This window comes from Typopeltis vanoorti, chromosome 7 (genome assembly GCF_054136105.1).
Source record: "Typopeltis vanoorti isolate ZY-2024b chromosome 7, IOZ_Tvanoo_1.0, whole genome shotgun sequence".
In the NCBI taxonomy this organism is placed as follows: Eukaryota; Metazoa; Arthropoda; class Arachnida; order Uropygi; family Thelyphonidae; genus Typopeltis; species Typopeltis vanoorti.
Genome location: NC_143555.1, coordinates 119,203,137 through 119,218,674, shown reverse-complemented (window position 1 = coordinate 119,218,674; position 15,538 = coordinate 119,203,137). Strand labels below are relative to the sequence as shown.

Below are 15,538 nucleotides of genomic sequence, written 5' to 3'. Positions count from 1 at the left end.
TCTTGTGTTTACATAGCAGTTTTAATTGTTCCTCTTGTTTTCTCCACTCGCAAACCATTTTTCTGTTGGTGGTGCACCAAAATGTCTTTCTGCTGCTCTGTTTCCATATTGTTTTGCATAATTTATCACATTTAATTTATAATTCACGTTATATGAAAGTCTTTTTTGTTTTACACTCATTTTTTCTATTAAGATAAAAATTTTAACAACTTATAAAAAATAATTCAAATGAACCATACAAAAGCACATATGTTTACACACTAATGACTATTGATGCTCTAAATTGGTGATTCACCCACATGCAGTGAGATAACTTAGGTACCTGCCTTCAGTGGTGTACTTATTCATTTTATTAACATATTGCACCAGTAATTGAACTTCGGTACAGTGTCAAGATTCGTATTTTAATGTTACCTTTGGACCATAAGACGCACCCAATTTTAAGTCGATTTTTCTATATAAAAAAGTGCGTCTTATGGTCTGAAAAATACAGTATATCATGATACACACACACACACACACACACACACACATACATTTTTCATATATGTTTTTCACTTCTTTTTTTTTTTTCCCAATAGGGACAATGTGAATATTGGGTGAAATTATGTCAAAAGCAAGGCATACCTTGCTCACGTGAATTTTCCCTTCAACAAACTCTAGGTGAGGCAGTAACAATAAGAGCGTGGAATATTGCAGGACTGCCAACTGACAGCTTTTCTATTGAGAATGGTATTATTATGAGGTAATTTTTTAAAAAAATATTATTTTACTCATGAAGAATATACAGCAATTACATAATATCTGGTAGCTGGTTTATACCATAAAACTAAAACATTCAAATGCTGTGATTGAGGGGGGGGGGTTAAAAAATAAACAACAAATTTCATGATAACCACAGTAATTAACTTTTATGAAATGAAAGTACAGATATTTCATTCTGAAATAACAGTACATCATCAGTGCGTAGAAACAAGCAAATCAGAGAAACAGGAATACAAGGTACATACAAAAATTAGTGGTTTACCAATTAAAAACTGCTGCCATGTGTTAGAAATTAATATTAATAAATAATATTATTAAAATCTATTTTTAATGATACATAAAATGAGAATCTCCCAAACTTTTGCAAAAGAGAGAGAGAGAGAGAGACAATTGTTGCAATTCAGATTTGGCCAATATAAAAGAGCTTTGCAATTTTCTTTGAAAAGGTGTTCATATTTAAAACCTGCTTCTATGGAGAAGATGAGCTTATCCCACCAGATACTGTGTTTAGTGGCCATGTTGTGCCAAACCAGACTTTTGAGGTGTCATGTATTCAATATAATATTGAAGAAAGTACAGAAATATCTGTACTTTCATTTCATTAAAGTTAATTACTCTGGTTATCGTGTAATTTGTTGTTTATAATCATGCTACAGGCATCTTTAAAGATTAAAAAAGAAAGATGTCATGGAAATAAAACTCGCAAAAATGAAAAGGCGAATTAACCATAACCTGCAACAGCTACTTGGTAGCATGTTGCTAATTTCAACTTTTTAACAGTTAACAAAATGCTACAGATCCATTAATTACACATTTCGTTGTTAATAAAATATACAAGAATCTTTAAAACTTTCCAGCATGCTTATTAAAAAAAAAAAAAAATCATACACAAACATATAGTACTTTATTGTCATATGTTACAGTTGTGTTGCTTTGTAACTTGCTCTATAGCAGGGCCAGTTAATCCATTGCAAGTGTGCCCAATACTGCATGCAAGATGATTTTTTTGGCATGCAGCACATACTGCTATCTATAATCTTATTACCTAACATATAAAGTAAAGGAAAAATAAAAGAAGGTTTTGTTAGCATTTCATGGTGGATGCCAACACAGCCCTGAAATTGAGGTCACATTATTGATTTCCAAGAAAAGGAAACCTGTTGCTCCAAATCCCCAGTGATAAGAAACACCCAACATGCAGTAAACATGAAAAGAACTGATCTAATCTTGCCATTGTAACAGATAAATAAAATACCTTACTCCCTGCTGCTCCCAAACCAACTTAACTACTCTTCATACATCATTTTATAAAACCAGGTAGCAAGGTCATAGTTATTTTTCTCTATCTTAAATCTGATGATGATTTAAATAAAATAACCAGCACACCATTATATGATGGCTTGCCATGTATATAATTTTAAATTTCAATATATGGAGTATTAATGGAAAGGGAATTGAACTTGCAAAATAATAATTCTAAAACATAATTGGCATTACTAAGACAAAGAAGAAAAAAAACAGGTGAAATCTTACTAAATAATAAGTATAGGATGTTATATTCTGGAAATAATGATCAAGAAAAGGAAGGAGTAGCAGTAACATTCAACACCAAACATGAAGATAAATTTCTTGATTGGAAGGCGGATTCAAGCAGAGTGATGTGTGTGTGATTCACAAATTGGGAAATGGACAATGAAACTTATTTCTGCCAGAAGGTTGTAAAGAAGAAGAAATAGATGAATTTTTTTGTGTCATTAGAACAGGCAGCTGACTTATGGAAAAAGTGGTACTTGTTGGAGAATGAAACAGCAGAGAACTAAATGAATCGCACCAGCCATATAGGAACATTTTGAGAAAATTTTTAGAAAGGGAAAAGCTAATAATAATGGTAAGTATTCACTGCATTTCTGCTCAGTACACAGACAAGTCATTACTAAGACCATATTCCAGCATAAAGATGTACACAAGTTCACATGGAGAAAAGACATATAAGAAAAGCCTCATTCACTGTGTCATTGTGGATTGTGATATCTTCATGCTGGTTCAAGATAAAAGAGTGTACAGAGGATTTGAAATTGGAACTGACCATTACTTGATGCTAATCAGGATAAAAATGGATATTACATTGAAAACAATAGTATTTGTAATTTTTTGCAAACATTTATTTAGATAAACTTAACTTTACAAATGTTATTTTAAAAACAAGAACCAAACCTTGAAGTCTCGGTGGCAAACTCTGAAAAAACATTGATTGAATCAGATAGAGAGGTATATGTGGTGAAGTTGTCTGTGAGGATAGAAAAATAAGAACCTACATGGTGGACATAAAAAGTTAAAGAAGCAGTTCTGAAAAAGAAGACATACCAAAAGTTTATACCAATTAAGTCAGCAGATGTTCTAAAGGAATATAGAGAAAAATGAAAGTGAGCTAAGCTAATCTATGTGTAAAAGTAGCTAAACAAAAGTCATGGGAACACTTTGGTAAGAATATAGAAAATAAATATCAGGATGGTGGCAAAATGTTCTGGAGGCTATTGAAAAAGCTCAATAGCCTCCAGAACATGGAGGAAATGGAGGAAAGAGTATTATAAAAAGAATAAGAGGGTGTGAGCAGAGGAATGAAGAGGAGGTTCTTTGCATGGTGAGTGGTTGGTGACATGAAAGATGACAAAGGTGACATGAAAATTGAATATAAGGATATTCTAGATGTCTGGAGTAATTACTTTGAAAGGGTATTAAATGAAACAAGCAGTGAAACAATCAATGGAAATGCAAAGAGGAGTGTGTGTGTGTGTGTATATATATATATATATATATGTATATATATTACTATGGCAAAAACGGAGAAATCTATCCTCCTACGTCTCGAGGAACACCAGAGAGACATTGCTTACAAGAGAACCAGAGCTACTGCCCTATCAGGCCATGTCCCTGTTTTCAATAAACACGAACAACGAACGCCGCCAATTGGACAACAACTTTAAACCTTCACATTTGCCATGATGAGGTAGAACGCCGCATTGTCGAGTCAAAAGAAATTACTTTGGACCCTCTTCATATAAACAATAATCTTAGCTACAATTTGCCTGACTCTTTCAGCTCTACTATCAGATACTGGAGATCGCGTGGTTCCACACACGCACAAGTGTACAACAATAGAACTTTAACACAGACTATAGCTGAAGTTCATAATAACTGTAATTTACAGTCAAATATTATAGCTTTATAATTGTATAGCTTTAGAGTGTCTCAATGTTTTTTTCAGTGTCTTTTAATAGCTTTCTATGTTCTTAAGGCCTGATGAAGTCAATCCCGACGAAACATGTTGCATTTTCAAATAAATCTCAATTTGTTATAATTCTTGGATTTTTAGTCAGTTTATATTAAAATTAACTTATCCTCCGAGTTAATAGTAGTAGTCATCATTTCCCTTCTGACAAGGGTAATTGTGCACTTACGAAAGCATATCAGAAGACACTCAACAGCACTGGAATTAATATCAACAGACTTATCTTCTTGAAAAGATGCAAGTTTTCCTCAATTATTCTGAAGTTCCTACAATTTAAAGAAATCATTACTGCAGAAAGAGCGCACCGAATTTACACTAAAGCTAAACTAGATCTTTTAATGAAGAGGTTTTGTGACACAAAACGCAATTTATCTTTGCTTTTCACAGAAAAAACATCATTAGAAAACCAATTAGCAGCCTGCTTAGACCTTGATTCTTGGAATTATATTAAAGAATTAAGTACACACCGCACATTACGATCTCAAAACTTAAACAAACACAAACTAATCAAAAAGTTCAACTTACTCAAGTCAAGACAAGAAAGGTCTACTCTAAATAATTGTCATAACAGACTTAAAAATTTGGTGATTAACAAATTGTCATACGTCCTAAGTCCCGATGAAGAGAAAATTATTAAAAAAAGTCTAAATTTTGTATTGGCACCAAAATGCATTCCTGAAGAACTACTTTTAACTAAGATGGAGAAAGCAGCTTCACTATTTCCTACCGCAGACATGAGTTTACTTCGCATAGAAGCAATTCTTGCAATCAACAATGCAAAACCTCCTTCTGATAATATATCCCCTGATAATTATCATCATCTCAAAAGCTGATAAGGGGAATGCAACTGTAGTTTTAGATAAAATAGACTACCGAGAAAAAATCTTAACATTGTTAGAGTCAGATAGTTATTCGGAAATTGAGAGGGATCCAACAAGAGAAATACAAAATACACAATAGAACCAATAATCTCCTACAAAAGAACACTCTTTTGGAAATTCCACGAAATACATGGCTTTCCATCCATTCTTTACACCCACTCATTCCAAGGCTATATGGTCTCCCTAAGGTACATAAAGAAAACTATCCACTGAGACCTATACTAGACAGCATTGACTCACCCATCTACAGGTTATCTAAATATCTGATGTCATCATTAAAAGCTTATGCAGGAAAATCTTCTTCTTATATTAAAAATTCAACAGATTTTGTCTCTAAAATCAAGGACTTAAAACTCAAATCTTCTGACATCATGGTGAGCTTTGACGTGGTAACACTCTTTACCAACATTCCGACACAAGAAGTTCTCCATATTTTAAAGAACAAGATTTCAAATAAAATGTTCTCTCTACTATCTCACTGTGTAAACTCTGGCTATTTTGAATTCGAAGGTAAACTTTATAAACAGGTCAAAGGATTAGCTATGGGAAGCCCCTCTCTCCTATATTAGCTAACATTTTTTTCGAGGATTTTGAACAAAAGGCAATCTCCTCTTTTAGTTTAAAACCAAGAATTTGGCTTAGATATGTGGACAATATATTCCTCGTATGGGAGCAAGGTATTGAGAATCTTCATAGGTTTCTCAACCACTTAAACAACCTTCAACAGGATATCAAATTGACCATGGAGATTGAAGAAAATAGTTCTATTTTCTTCAATCTCCATGGAAATTGAAGAAATTTCCTAGATGTTAAACTCACCAAGATGCCTGAATCAATAAAAGTCTCTATATTTAGAAAGCCAACACACACGGAAAGATATTTGCATGCGTCCTCACATCACCATCCAGCGCAAAAGTTGGGTATTATATCAACTCTTGTGAATCATGCAAGATCTGTACTATCAGATGAAGAAGAACTAAAAAAAGAACTACAACATCTTAAATGGACCTTTAAAAGCAATGGCTACTCTTTAAAAAGTTTCAACAAACAATTATACCACCATCAACGTAGCAACATAGAAACACAGGACGACTCCAAAGGTTATATCTCCTTGCCATATATCAGCACACTATCCAAAAAACTGAACAGAATCTTAAAGAAATTTAACATACAAACGTGCATCTCGACTCTTCCAAAAATAAGATCAATTCCCAGGTGTATACAAAGTCACATGTGAGTGCGGAAAACCTTACTATGGCCAAACCGAGAAATCTATCCTCCTACGTCTCGAGGAACACCAGAGAGACATTGCTTACAAGAGAACCAGAGCTACTGCCCTATCAGGCCATGTGCTATTTTCAATAAACATGAACAACAAAAGCCTCCAACATGAAGTAAATTGGACAACAACTTCAAACCTATACATTTGCTACAATGAGGTAGAACGCCGCATTGTCGAATCAAAAGAAATCACGTTGGACCCTCTTCATATGAACAATAATCTCAGCTATAATTTGCCTGACTCTTTCAGCTCTACTATCAGATACTGGAGATCGCATGGTTCCACACACGCACAAGTGTACAACAATAGAACTTTAACACAGACTATAGCTGAAGTTCATGATAACTGTAATTTACAGTCGAATATTATAGCTTTATAATTGTATAGCTTGAGAGTGTGTCAATGTTAATTTCGTGTCTTTTAATATCTTTCTATGTTCTTATCGCCTGATGAAGTCAATCCCGACGAAACATGTTGCGTTTTCAAATAAATCTCAATTTGTTATAATTATCGGATTTTTAGTCAGTTTATATTAAAATGAATATATATATATATATATATATATATATATATCAATACTTGAGGTAGAAAAAGCCATCAAAAACATCATGTGTAAAGACAACTGGAATAGATGATATTATCATTATTAACATCTGCCCTCCAAGAGGTCAGAGACTCATCGTGAGAGGTACACACTGTCACATACAATTCTCATCCAACCGTGCTTTGAACTGGTTGAATGTGTTCACGACACACTGAGGTAATGCATTCCACACACACCAACCACTCACCATCCAAAGAACCTTCTCCTAATTCCTCCTTATACAGTTTCCAGTGATGGCCTCTTGTTCCATACCCCTCTCCCATTCTATGAAAAATCTCCTCTATGTCAACTTGATAACACCCCCCCTGACTAGCTTATGTCTTAATCATATCCCCTCACTTCCTCCTATTCACAAGTCTTTGCAATTTACATTCTCTCAGACTGTCCTCGTACTCCACATTCCAAAGACCACTGAACACCTTTCTGAATCTTCTCTGGACCCTTTTCAACATATCCTCATCACCATGAAAACTCAGTGACCAAATCTGTGCACAATAATCTATATGAGGCCTGATCAAGTCCTTATACAATAGCATCATAACTGCTTTGTTTCTGCATGTTGAGGTCCTCCGCATCATTGCCATTATCCAATTTGACATCTTCAACTTGTGCAATGTGGCCCCTGAATCCCAAATCTCAAAACTTTCCACTATGCAACATTGAACTGATAGTTCCACTTACCTACCCATTCATTTAATCTATTCTAGTCCTCCTCTAAGGCCATAACATCTGCTTGACTCTGCATTGCTCTTCCCAATTTTGCATCATCTGCAAACAACTGCATGTTACTAATTAAACCCATCCAAATATATTAATAATTTACAAATTGAACAACAATGGTCCCAGTACTGATCTCTGCGGCACACCACTAGTGACCTTCCTCTTTTGGGATTCTGCACTGCCATATACAGCTTTCTGATACCTATCTGACAGCCAGTCACTGATCCAGCTCAGAAGTCTGTCATCCAATCCTATCTCTTTTAATTTATTTAACATCCTGTCGTGTGGCAGTCTATCAGAAGCTTTTGTAAAATCCTAGTGCACCACTGTATATGCATCTCCTCTGTCCAAGGTATTTGTCACCTTGTTATAGTACATAAGTAAATTAGTAAAGCATGATCTCCTTAAACAAACCCTTGCTGATGACCACACAGAATACTGCTGTTTTCAATCCATTTCTGTGTCCTATTTTTCACCAATCTCTCTGGTACCTTCACCACAACTCCAGATATACAGATTGGCCTATAATTTGTAGCTACAGCCTTATCACCACCTTTACACAGTGGAACAATTTTGTCTTCTTTCCACTCCCTTGGAGCCTGTGCTGTTGTAAGATTCTTATTAAACAGGCATTCCAATGCTAATCCCATTTCCCTGGAACTTTCCCTTAAGCTGCATGGTCATATGTCATCAAATGCTATTGGTGTATTAACATGAAGTTTATTTATTTCCTCAAATACCTCCTACTCACTTACAAATAAGCCATCATCTCCTATGTCCTCTACACCTAAGTTGCTCATGATTCCATCCTGATGAGGATGAAACACTCTTATAAATTGATCACTGAATATCTCAACAATGTCTTCTGCAGTTGTTCCCATTCTACCATATTCATCCATTAATGTTATCTTACCCTAATCATTAATCATTCTTCCTTCTACTTGTCACATATCTAAAAAAAGTTAGGGCTTCTCTTTTCCTAATTTGATCTGGCTTGTTCTTTATACTATTCATGTAACTGATATCATTATTCTTCTTTTACTGTCTCCAAAGTATCTTCTTCATTCAGATTTCATGCTAAAGTCCCTCATTCATCCATTTTACACCTACTTTATTCATCCTTTTGGCCTTTGGAATACATTCACTCAATTGATGCTGTTATGTATTTCTTTGTCAGTTCTCAATCAGCATCTATTTCCATACCACTCAACTCCTCATTCCATGCTATAGCTCATAGCTGTAGCTTTCCTAAACTTCCATGTATATCCTTTCCTCACAGAAGTCTGCATATGGCTAGCCATAACCCAGGAGATCACTTCATGAACACTTTCACCAACTGTAGGAAAGTGCAAAATCCCACTCACAATTACATCCTCTGAAGAAATGATCAGATCTAAAACTCTCGATCCTTGTGTGCCCTTGTTTACGTGCTGCCGAAAATAATTACACAGTCCAACACAATTTTTGCTGACTTTTATATGAGACTTGTTTTTTACTAATTTAGGTGTGCTGATTTCAAATATCAAACCCATTTTTCTCTATCACGTCAGGTTTTTCCTCTATGGCATTTTCTTTTTGCTAATTTGTAAGTTTTTGATAGTTTTAAGGAGGCAGTACTATTTAGAGGATCAAAAAAATCGATTTTTAATACTATTTTCTGAAAGTATGTACTTTCAAAAATCTGTTGCTAACTTTTTATCAAGAAATTCGAAAAATTCCTGAAGATATAGCCTATTATTCAAAGCGGTGCGCAGATCAGAATCGGAGCGCTCACCACTCTCGCTTGTTAGTAAATGAATAAATGTGTAAGAACCTGCAACGGCACGTACTGGCACTTTGAATGCGAGAGAGGCTGATAATTAGATACATAACTACTTAACAATATTCATTAAAAATTACAAGAATATTTATAAAAAAATAACAATTTTACTTACACATGAGTTTCAGGGAATAAATTTTTGTTTGTAGCAATTTCTGCTGTGTGTTCTGTTTTGGCAATTCCTTTGAATACTCCAACAGTAGTCGGCCATCATGTGAGAATCCCATCTTCCTTGGTACCGATCTTCCATAGTTTTTAAGTCTTGATGAAATCTTTCGCCTTGTTCACCGCTTACAGCACCTAAATTCTCGGGAAATCTATCAAGATCTAGCGAAAAGAACTTATATACTCTGCGATACAAATGTTTTCATTGCCGAAATGCCGCTTATTAGCTCTTTATACTTAAGTAACTTAATGGTTGCACCTGTTTGGAAACTCGTATCGCAGAGTATATAAGTTCTTTTCGCTATACACTTTGGTGTTAGGTCTAGCTACTCACTGATGAAGCCTCAAAAAAGGCTGAAACCGGTCTGGGTAGTGACCTCCCTACCATAATGTATAACAGCATACATTTCCTAGGAAATGTGTTTTTACATTATGGAAAATACCTAAGAATAGCGATCAGAATTTACCGACTTTGCTGCGAGTCTTCCGGTATTGCACTATGTGCTAGGGTCACTTGCATTTGCTCATGCCAGTGGTCGCCGATACTTTATAGTTTACTATATTCGGCAAGAAACTCTCTGATTCCAATCTTTGAGTTTCTTATTCGGTTTTAAAATTATGTGGAATTTAATATTCCCTTAATTTAAATCTAAGGACTTATGGTCTAAACTGGATATATAAATTTCCCATAGTTTTTTTTTTTTTTTTCTTTCTAACTTAAGGTCTGGACTATATTTTTTTTTTCCCCCCCCCCCCGAACTTAAGAGTCCAAACTATTTTTTTTTTTTTTTTTTTTTTTTTTTTTTTTTTTTTTAAGCAACTTAAGGTCCGGTAAGTTGAAATGAATAAGAATGTTTTGAAGAACTTGCAGATCTGGTACCACTGGGACTTAAAATGGGGTAGAATCTGGCCTGGGAGATGCCACTCACAGGGAGTGGTACCGCCTCGCTGTAAGCCTTCGCAGCCCGGGTTCTCAGATCTACCCCCCCCCTTATTTGGAGTAAGAGAATCCATGCCAGCGAAAGCTTTGTGGCAAGGAAGGACAGAATAGTTATTACTTTTCCTAGGGAGAGTTAGGTGGGTTTTGTAGATTCTAAAGAGGGGGAGGAAAAATCCTATAAAATATCTAATGAGGAGGCCTGAAGTGTGGTTTGAGTTTAAGGCCTTCCATACGGTTTTGAATGTGTTTGCATAGAGCAAGCTTTTGAGATCGGGCAGAGCGTACCCCCCCCCCTCTTCTTCATGTTTTAGTTGTAGGTATTCTTTTTTTACCTCTTGTTTTTTCTCATTCCAGAAGAAGTCTATGAGTTTTTTTGATAATTGATTTTCTTGTAGCAGTGTGATGCCTGTGATGTTGACTGTGTGCATCAGCATTGGGGTAATGATTGTTCTTATTACTGTGGCTCTGCCATAAAAGGAGAAAAAGGTTGGTTTGAACAGCTTTATCCTTTCCATGCTTGTTTCCTGTAATTTTTGAGTTGGTAATGCTAGGGGCTCAGAAAATGGAACGCCTAGTATTGTTAGGGGCTGCGTAAGTTGGTTAAGGAGATCGGATGCCAGTTATTTGACCAAGTCCGATCTCGGTCTTTCTTGGGGATAAAGATTGTATAGCTCTTAACGAATTCCTCGGGGATGTTTCCCAAAGTGAGGAATTCGTTGAAATGTTTACTAATGCTGGCAGTGCAAAATCCCAGATAGATCTATAGAATTCTATCCCCAGTCCGTCTAGCCCTGGGGTCGTTTTTGTCTTCATTGTTTTGCACGTTGCCTTTATTTCTGCCGCAGTTATCAGCCTGTCATGCAGGGCACTAAGATGATCGGGAAAATGTTTGACGTCCCACTCGCTGAAGTCATCCGTGCCCTGCTGGCCAGAGAAGATGCCGAGATTCTGCTGATGAAAATGGAGTATTTCATGGGTTGAGTTTAGAATCTGGCCCTTCTCTTCGATCCGGTAAATCGTTCTCTCGTCATTTGCTGCCACCCGTTGTTGATTGTAGAATGCGGCAGAAGGCGTTTCCAAATTTCTGAGATAGAGTCTCATGCGAAAGTCGAGGTCCTCGACTCTACTCTGCCGCTCTTGCTGCAGCTCTATTTCTACTTGTATGATAAGATCTCCACAGGGAACTCTGCTCCGTTCATTTATCCGGTACCAGCCGAGTTCCCTGTAGAGATCCCTCAGCTGTTTACGTTGTTAGTAGGCCCTTTCGCGTCCACAGTTTTGAAACAGTTCCTTAGCCTGCCACTTGAAGCGCAGCCAGTTTTCCCAGTCCCAGTTAATGTTTGTCCATCTGTCACAAAGGTTCTGTAGCTGGTCGATAAAAAGACCGGGAAAGGTAGGAGGGAGCTTCCAAGGACCTCTGGCTGTTTCCATAACCTCTGGGAGTGTGATTTTGAATATGACCATTTTGTGGTCTGTTGACATGTTGTGTACTGTGGTGTGACGTATCCTCTGAACATGTTGTTCCAAGTTTTGAGATATGTGCACCCTGTCTAGTCTCATCGATATCTGGCCGCGGCACCATGTTGTCTCTACTTTGGATGGGTTATTCCGCCTCCAGACATCGACGAGATCAAAGTTTACACAATATCGTTTTAAGATGGTAATGCTGCCAGTTCCGGTATTTGCATTCCCGCCCACTTTGTCTAAACGTGTGTGTCTCCCACACAATTCCAATCTCCGGCTACTATGAAGTGGTCTGCTCCCAGGAGATAGTTTTCAAGGGCAGAGAAGAAACCACTTCTGTGATATAGGTTGTTCGGGGCGTAAACTGCAACAAGCCAGATGGTACGATCACCATACTTCCAGTCCACCCCTACTAGATATCCTGTGGCATCTTTCTGGACGTTGAAGAACCCCCCCCCCCGCGATTGAGGGGCGAATTAGTATCCCCACCCCTCTTGAGTGCGCGTTCCTGAAGCACCAGTAGCTGGTGACCAGGTAGCTTCTCGAGAAGTTCTCCACGTCCCAATGCTTATAAAAATGGATTTCTTGTATCAGAGGATATTAATTTTGTGCGTTAACATTAGTCTCCAGACAGTGCTTTGCGCAAAAAGGTTGCGTAGCCCATTAGTGTTTAAAGTGGCAATTTTAAATTCCATGTTGATGTTTAGAAGAAGGAGGGGTTGTTATCTGTTCGTGGGTCTTCATAGACCACATCCGATTCTCCATCGTAGCTGTTTGGACTTTTTGCCTCGAGATCAATACAGAAGTTGCCTAGAAAGTCCATATCCATGTCACTAGAAGAGAGAGTCCATTCTGTGGATATGTGGTTGGGGTTCTGTAGGTTGGTCCGCTACCGGGGGTAGGTTTCCTGGCATTGTTACGGTCTCATCGAAGGGCTCTGTGCCTGTTGCTCCACATTGGCCTATAATTTGGGAGTTATCCATTTCATCCTCCGATGACAGTAGGCTGCTTTGTTTAGCTTTTTTCTTTTCCTCTGTCTCTATGTCTCTTGTGCACTTTGTTGGAGCACTGATTGCGACCATTTCTTCCTTCTTCCTGTGTGTATCAATTTTTCCCATCTCCTTGTTCGGGGTTTTTTCATTCGTGTGGCGGGTTTTCTTGGGTATTTTACCCGCTGGGATTTTTGTGAAGGCTGTGTTCTCCGCTGTTCCCCCTCTTGCAGCCTGTTGGGGGAGCTTCGGGAAATCGTTCCCTGATAAAGCCTCAGGTTTTCCGATGGGTGTAGCCCTGACCGGTGTTATGGTCCCTCCAGTTACTTCTGCCTGTGTCCTGTGTGGGCATGTGTCAACTTTGTGAGTCGAGACCCCACATTTAAAACACGGTGCTGTGCAGCTTTCTAGTTTGTGCTTCAGTGATCTGCCGTTTCTACATTGTATTCTCGGGCATTCTGCCCCGAGGTGTTCACCAGAGTTACATCGAAAGCACAATCTTTTAACAACTGGGTAATTGACCATAACCCTGGTTTGGCCCAAGTAAACGAAGTTGAGAACTTCTTTCTCCATATCTATCTGGATTTCTACTTTTCCTGTTTTCCAGCCTTTGAATTCTTCATCCTCTACTGCTTTGATATCATAAATTTTCCCCCATTTACCAAAGAATTTCCTGATGTCGGCTTTGTTTTCCAGGTATTCCAGGGAAAACCTGTCTATTTTTAATGTTTTGCATAGGGTCTCTACTACAAAAGGCCTGATTGTTTGTCCTGAGCATGGGAAACCGTTTAATAGTTTCCTTCTTGTTTGGTCGTCTTTGACCACTATTTGAAATCTCTCCCCCATCCCAGGTACGGTGTGAAACCGTATATGTTCTCTGTCCCTACTTCGTTAATTAGCGCTCTCGCCAGCGCCTGCTTCTGTATGGACTGGTTGACCTCGATACCTTGAGTCCTAGTTCTGGGCAGAAAGGATGTCATTGTTAATGTGAAATCCTAACTACTATCGATAGGAAAAAAAAAAAAAAAGAGAGATGTTAGCAAGGGCCAAAGTCGAGGAACGCTCAGTGTTCCTCGTCAGTAAATATGCGCCAAACAAAGGAAGTACCAGAAGGAAAAGACAGAAATAAGAAAGATCTTACCAACACTGGAGTACTTCTATGTAACAGGTGCATGAAGCTCTCAAATCTGTCCATGCAATCTGGATATAGTCGACTGCAGGTCGAAAGGATACTACTTTTGCCTCCAGCTGGAATCCGCTGCTTTCTGCTGTTGTCACGGTGATCCTTACAACTAGTGCAACTACAAAGCGTCTCTTCTGCTATACTTGACCTTGAACCTAGCCTTGAGGTCTCTTCAGTGGGAGCCAGACAGAAGTGGAGATACCAGGCAGAAGCATTAGCAGGTCATCTCTACCTATAGGAGTTGCCAAATGGTGTGCCACCCTTTTTTTAATAAATTACCCTGGATTTAGAGAAAGATGTTGATGGTTTATTTTTCACTTGCTCAGAGTATAATAAATTTAGTTTAATCCTTTATCCAAGTGTGAGCAAACAAAGTTTGCGCCTGAAAGTATCTTCAGGACTGGCATAAGGTGGTACAACACCAAGGCACTCCTTGCAAACGTGGAGCAAGCTACCAATATTCCTATCTCAGTATCTCCCATAATGCAAAACGGCAACTCCTATAGTTAGAGATGACCTGCTAATGCTTCTCCCTGCTATCTCCACTTGGGCCTGGCTCTCACTGAAGAGACCTCAATGAAGGTCAAAACTAGTCTGGGTTGTGGCCCTTCCCTTAATGCATAACATTAGACATATCCACAAGGAGATGTGTTTTGCATTATGGGAGATACTAAGATAGGAGTGTTGGTAGCTTGCTCCACCTTTGCAAGGAGTGCCCTGGTGTTGTACCACCTTACCCAAGTCCTGAAGATACTTTCAGGTGCAAACTTTGTTTGCTCACACTTGGATAAAGGATTAAACTAAATTTATTATACTCTAACCAAGTGAAAAATAAACTTTCAACATCCTTCTCTAAATCCAGAGTAATTTATTAAAAAAGGGTGGCACACCATTTGGCAACTCCTATAGATAGAGATGACCTGCTAATGCTTCTGCCTGGTATCTCCACTTGGGCCTGGCTCCCACTGAAGAGACGCCATGAAATACTCTGTCATTTTCATCAGCAGTATCTCGGCATCTTCTCTGACCAGCAGGGCACAGATGACTTCAGTGAGTGGGATGTCAAACGTTTTCCCGATCATCTTAGTGCCCTGCATGACAGGCCGATAACTGCAGCAGAAATAATGGCAACGTGCAAAACAATGAAGACAAAAAAGACCCCAGGGCTAGACTGACTGGGGATAGAATTCTATAGATCTAGCAGATTTTGCACTGCCAGCATTAGTAAACATCTTCAACGAATTCCTCACTTCAGGAAACATCCCCGAGGAATTCGTTAAGCGCTATACAATTTTTATCCCGAAGAAAGACTGAGATCGGAGTTTGTCAAATAACTGGCGTCCGATCTCCTTAACCAATTTGGACTACAAGCTTTTCGCCAAAATTATCTGCACGCGCATTAAGGGTGGAATAGAAAATATAATAACGAGCTCACAG

The 15,538-nt window shown here is 38.0% G+C and overlaps 1 protein-coding gene across 1 annotated transcript in view; it reads left to right on the top strand.

Moving 5' to 3' along the window:
- The window catches only part of Dhc36C (Dynein heavy chain at 36C), a 1,350,914-nt gene that overhangs the window by 901,181 nt on the left and 434,195 nt on the right, over nucleotides 1–15,538 (top strand). Inside the window, 1 exon segment of the mRNA XM_090395101.1 lies at nucleotides 582–745. Within this exon segment, the coding sequence (XP_090251227.1) occupies nucleotides 582–745 (164 nt within the window).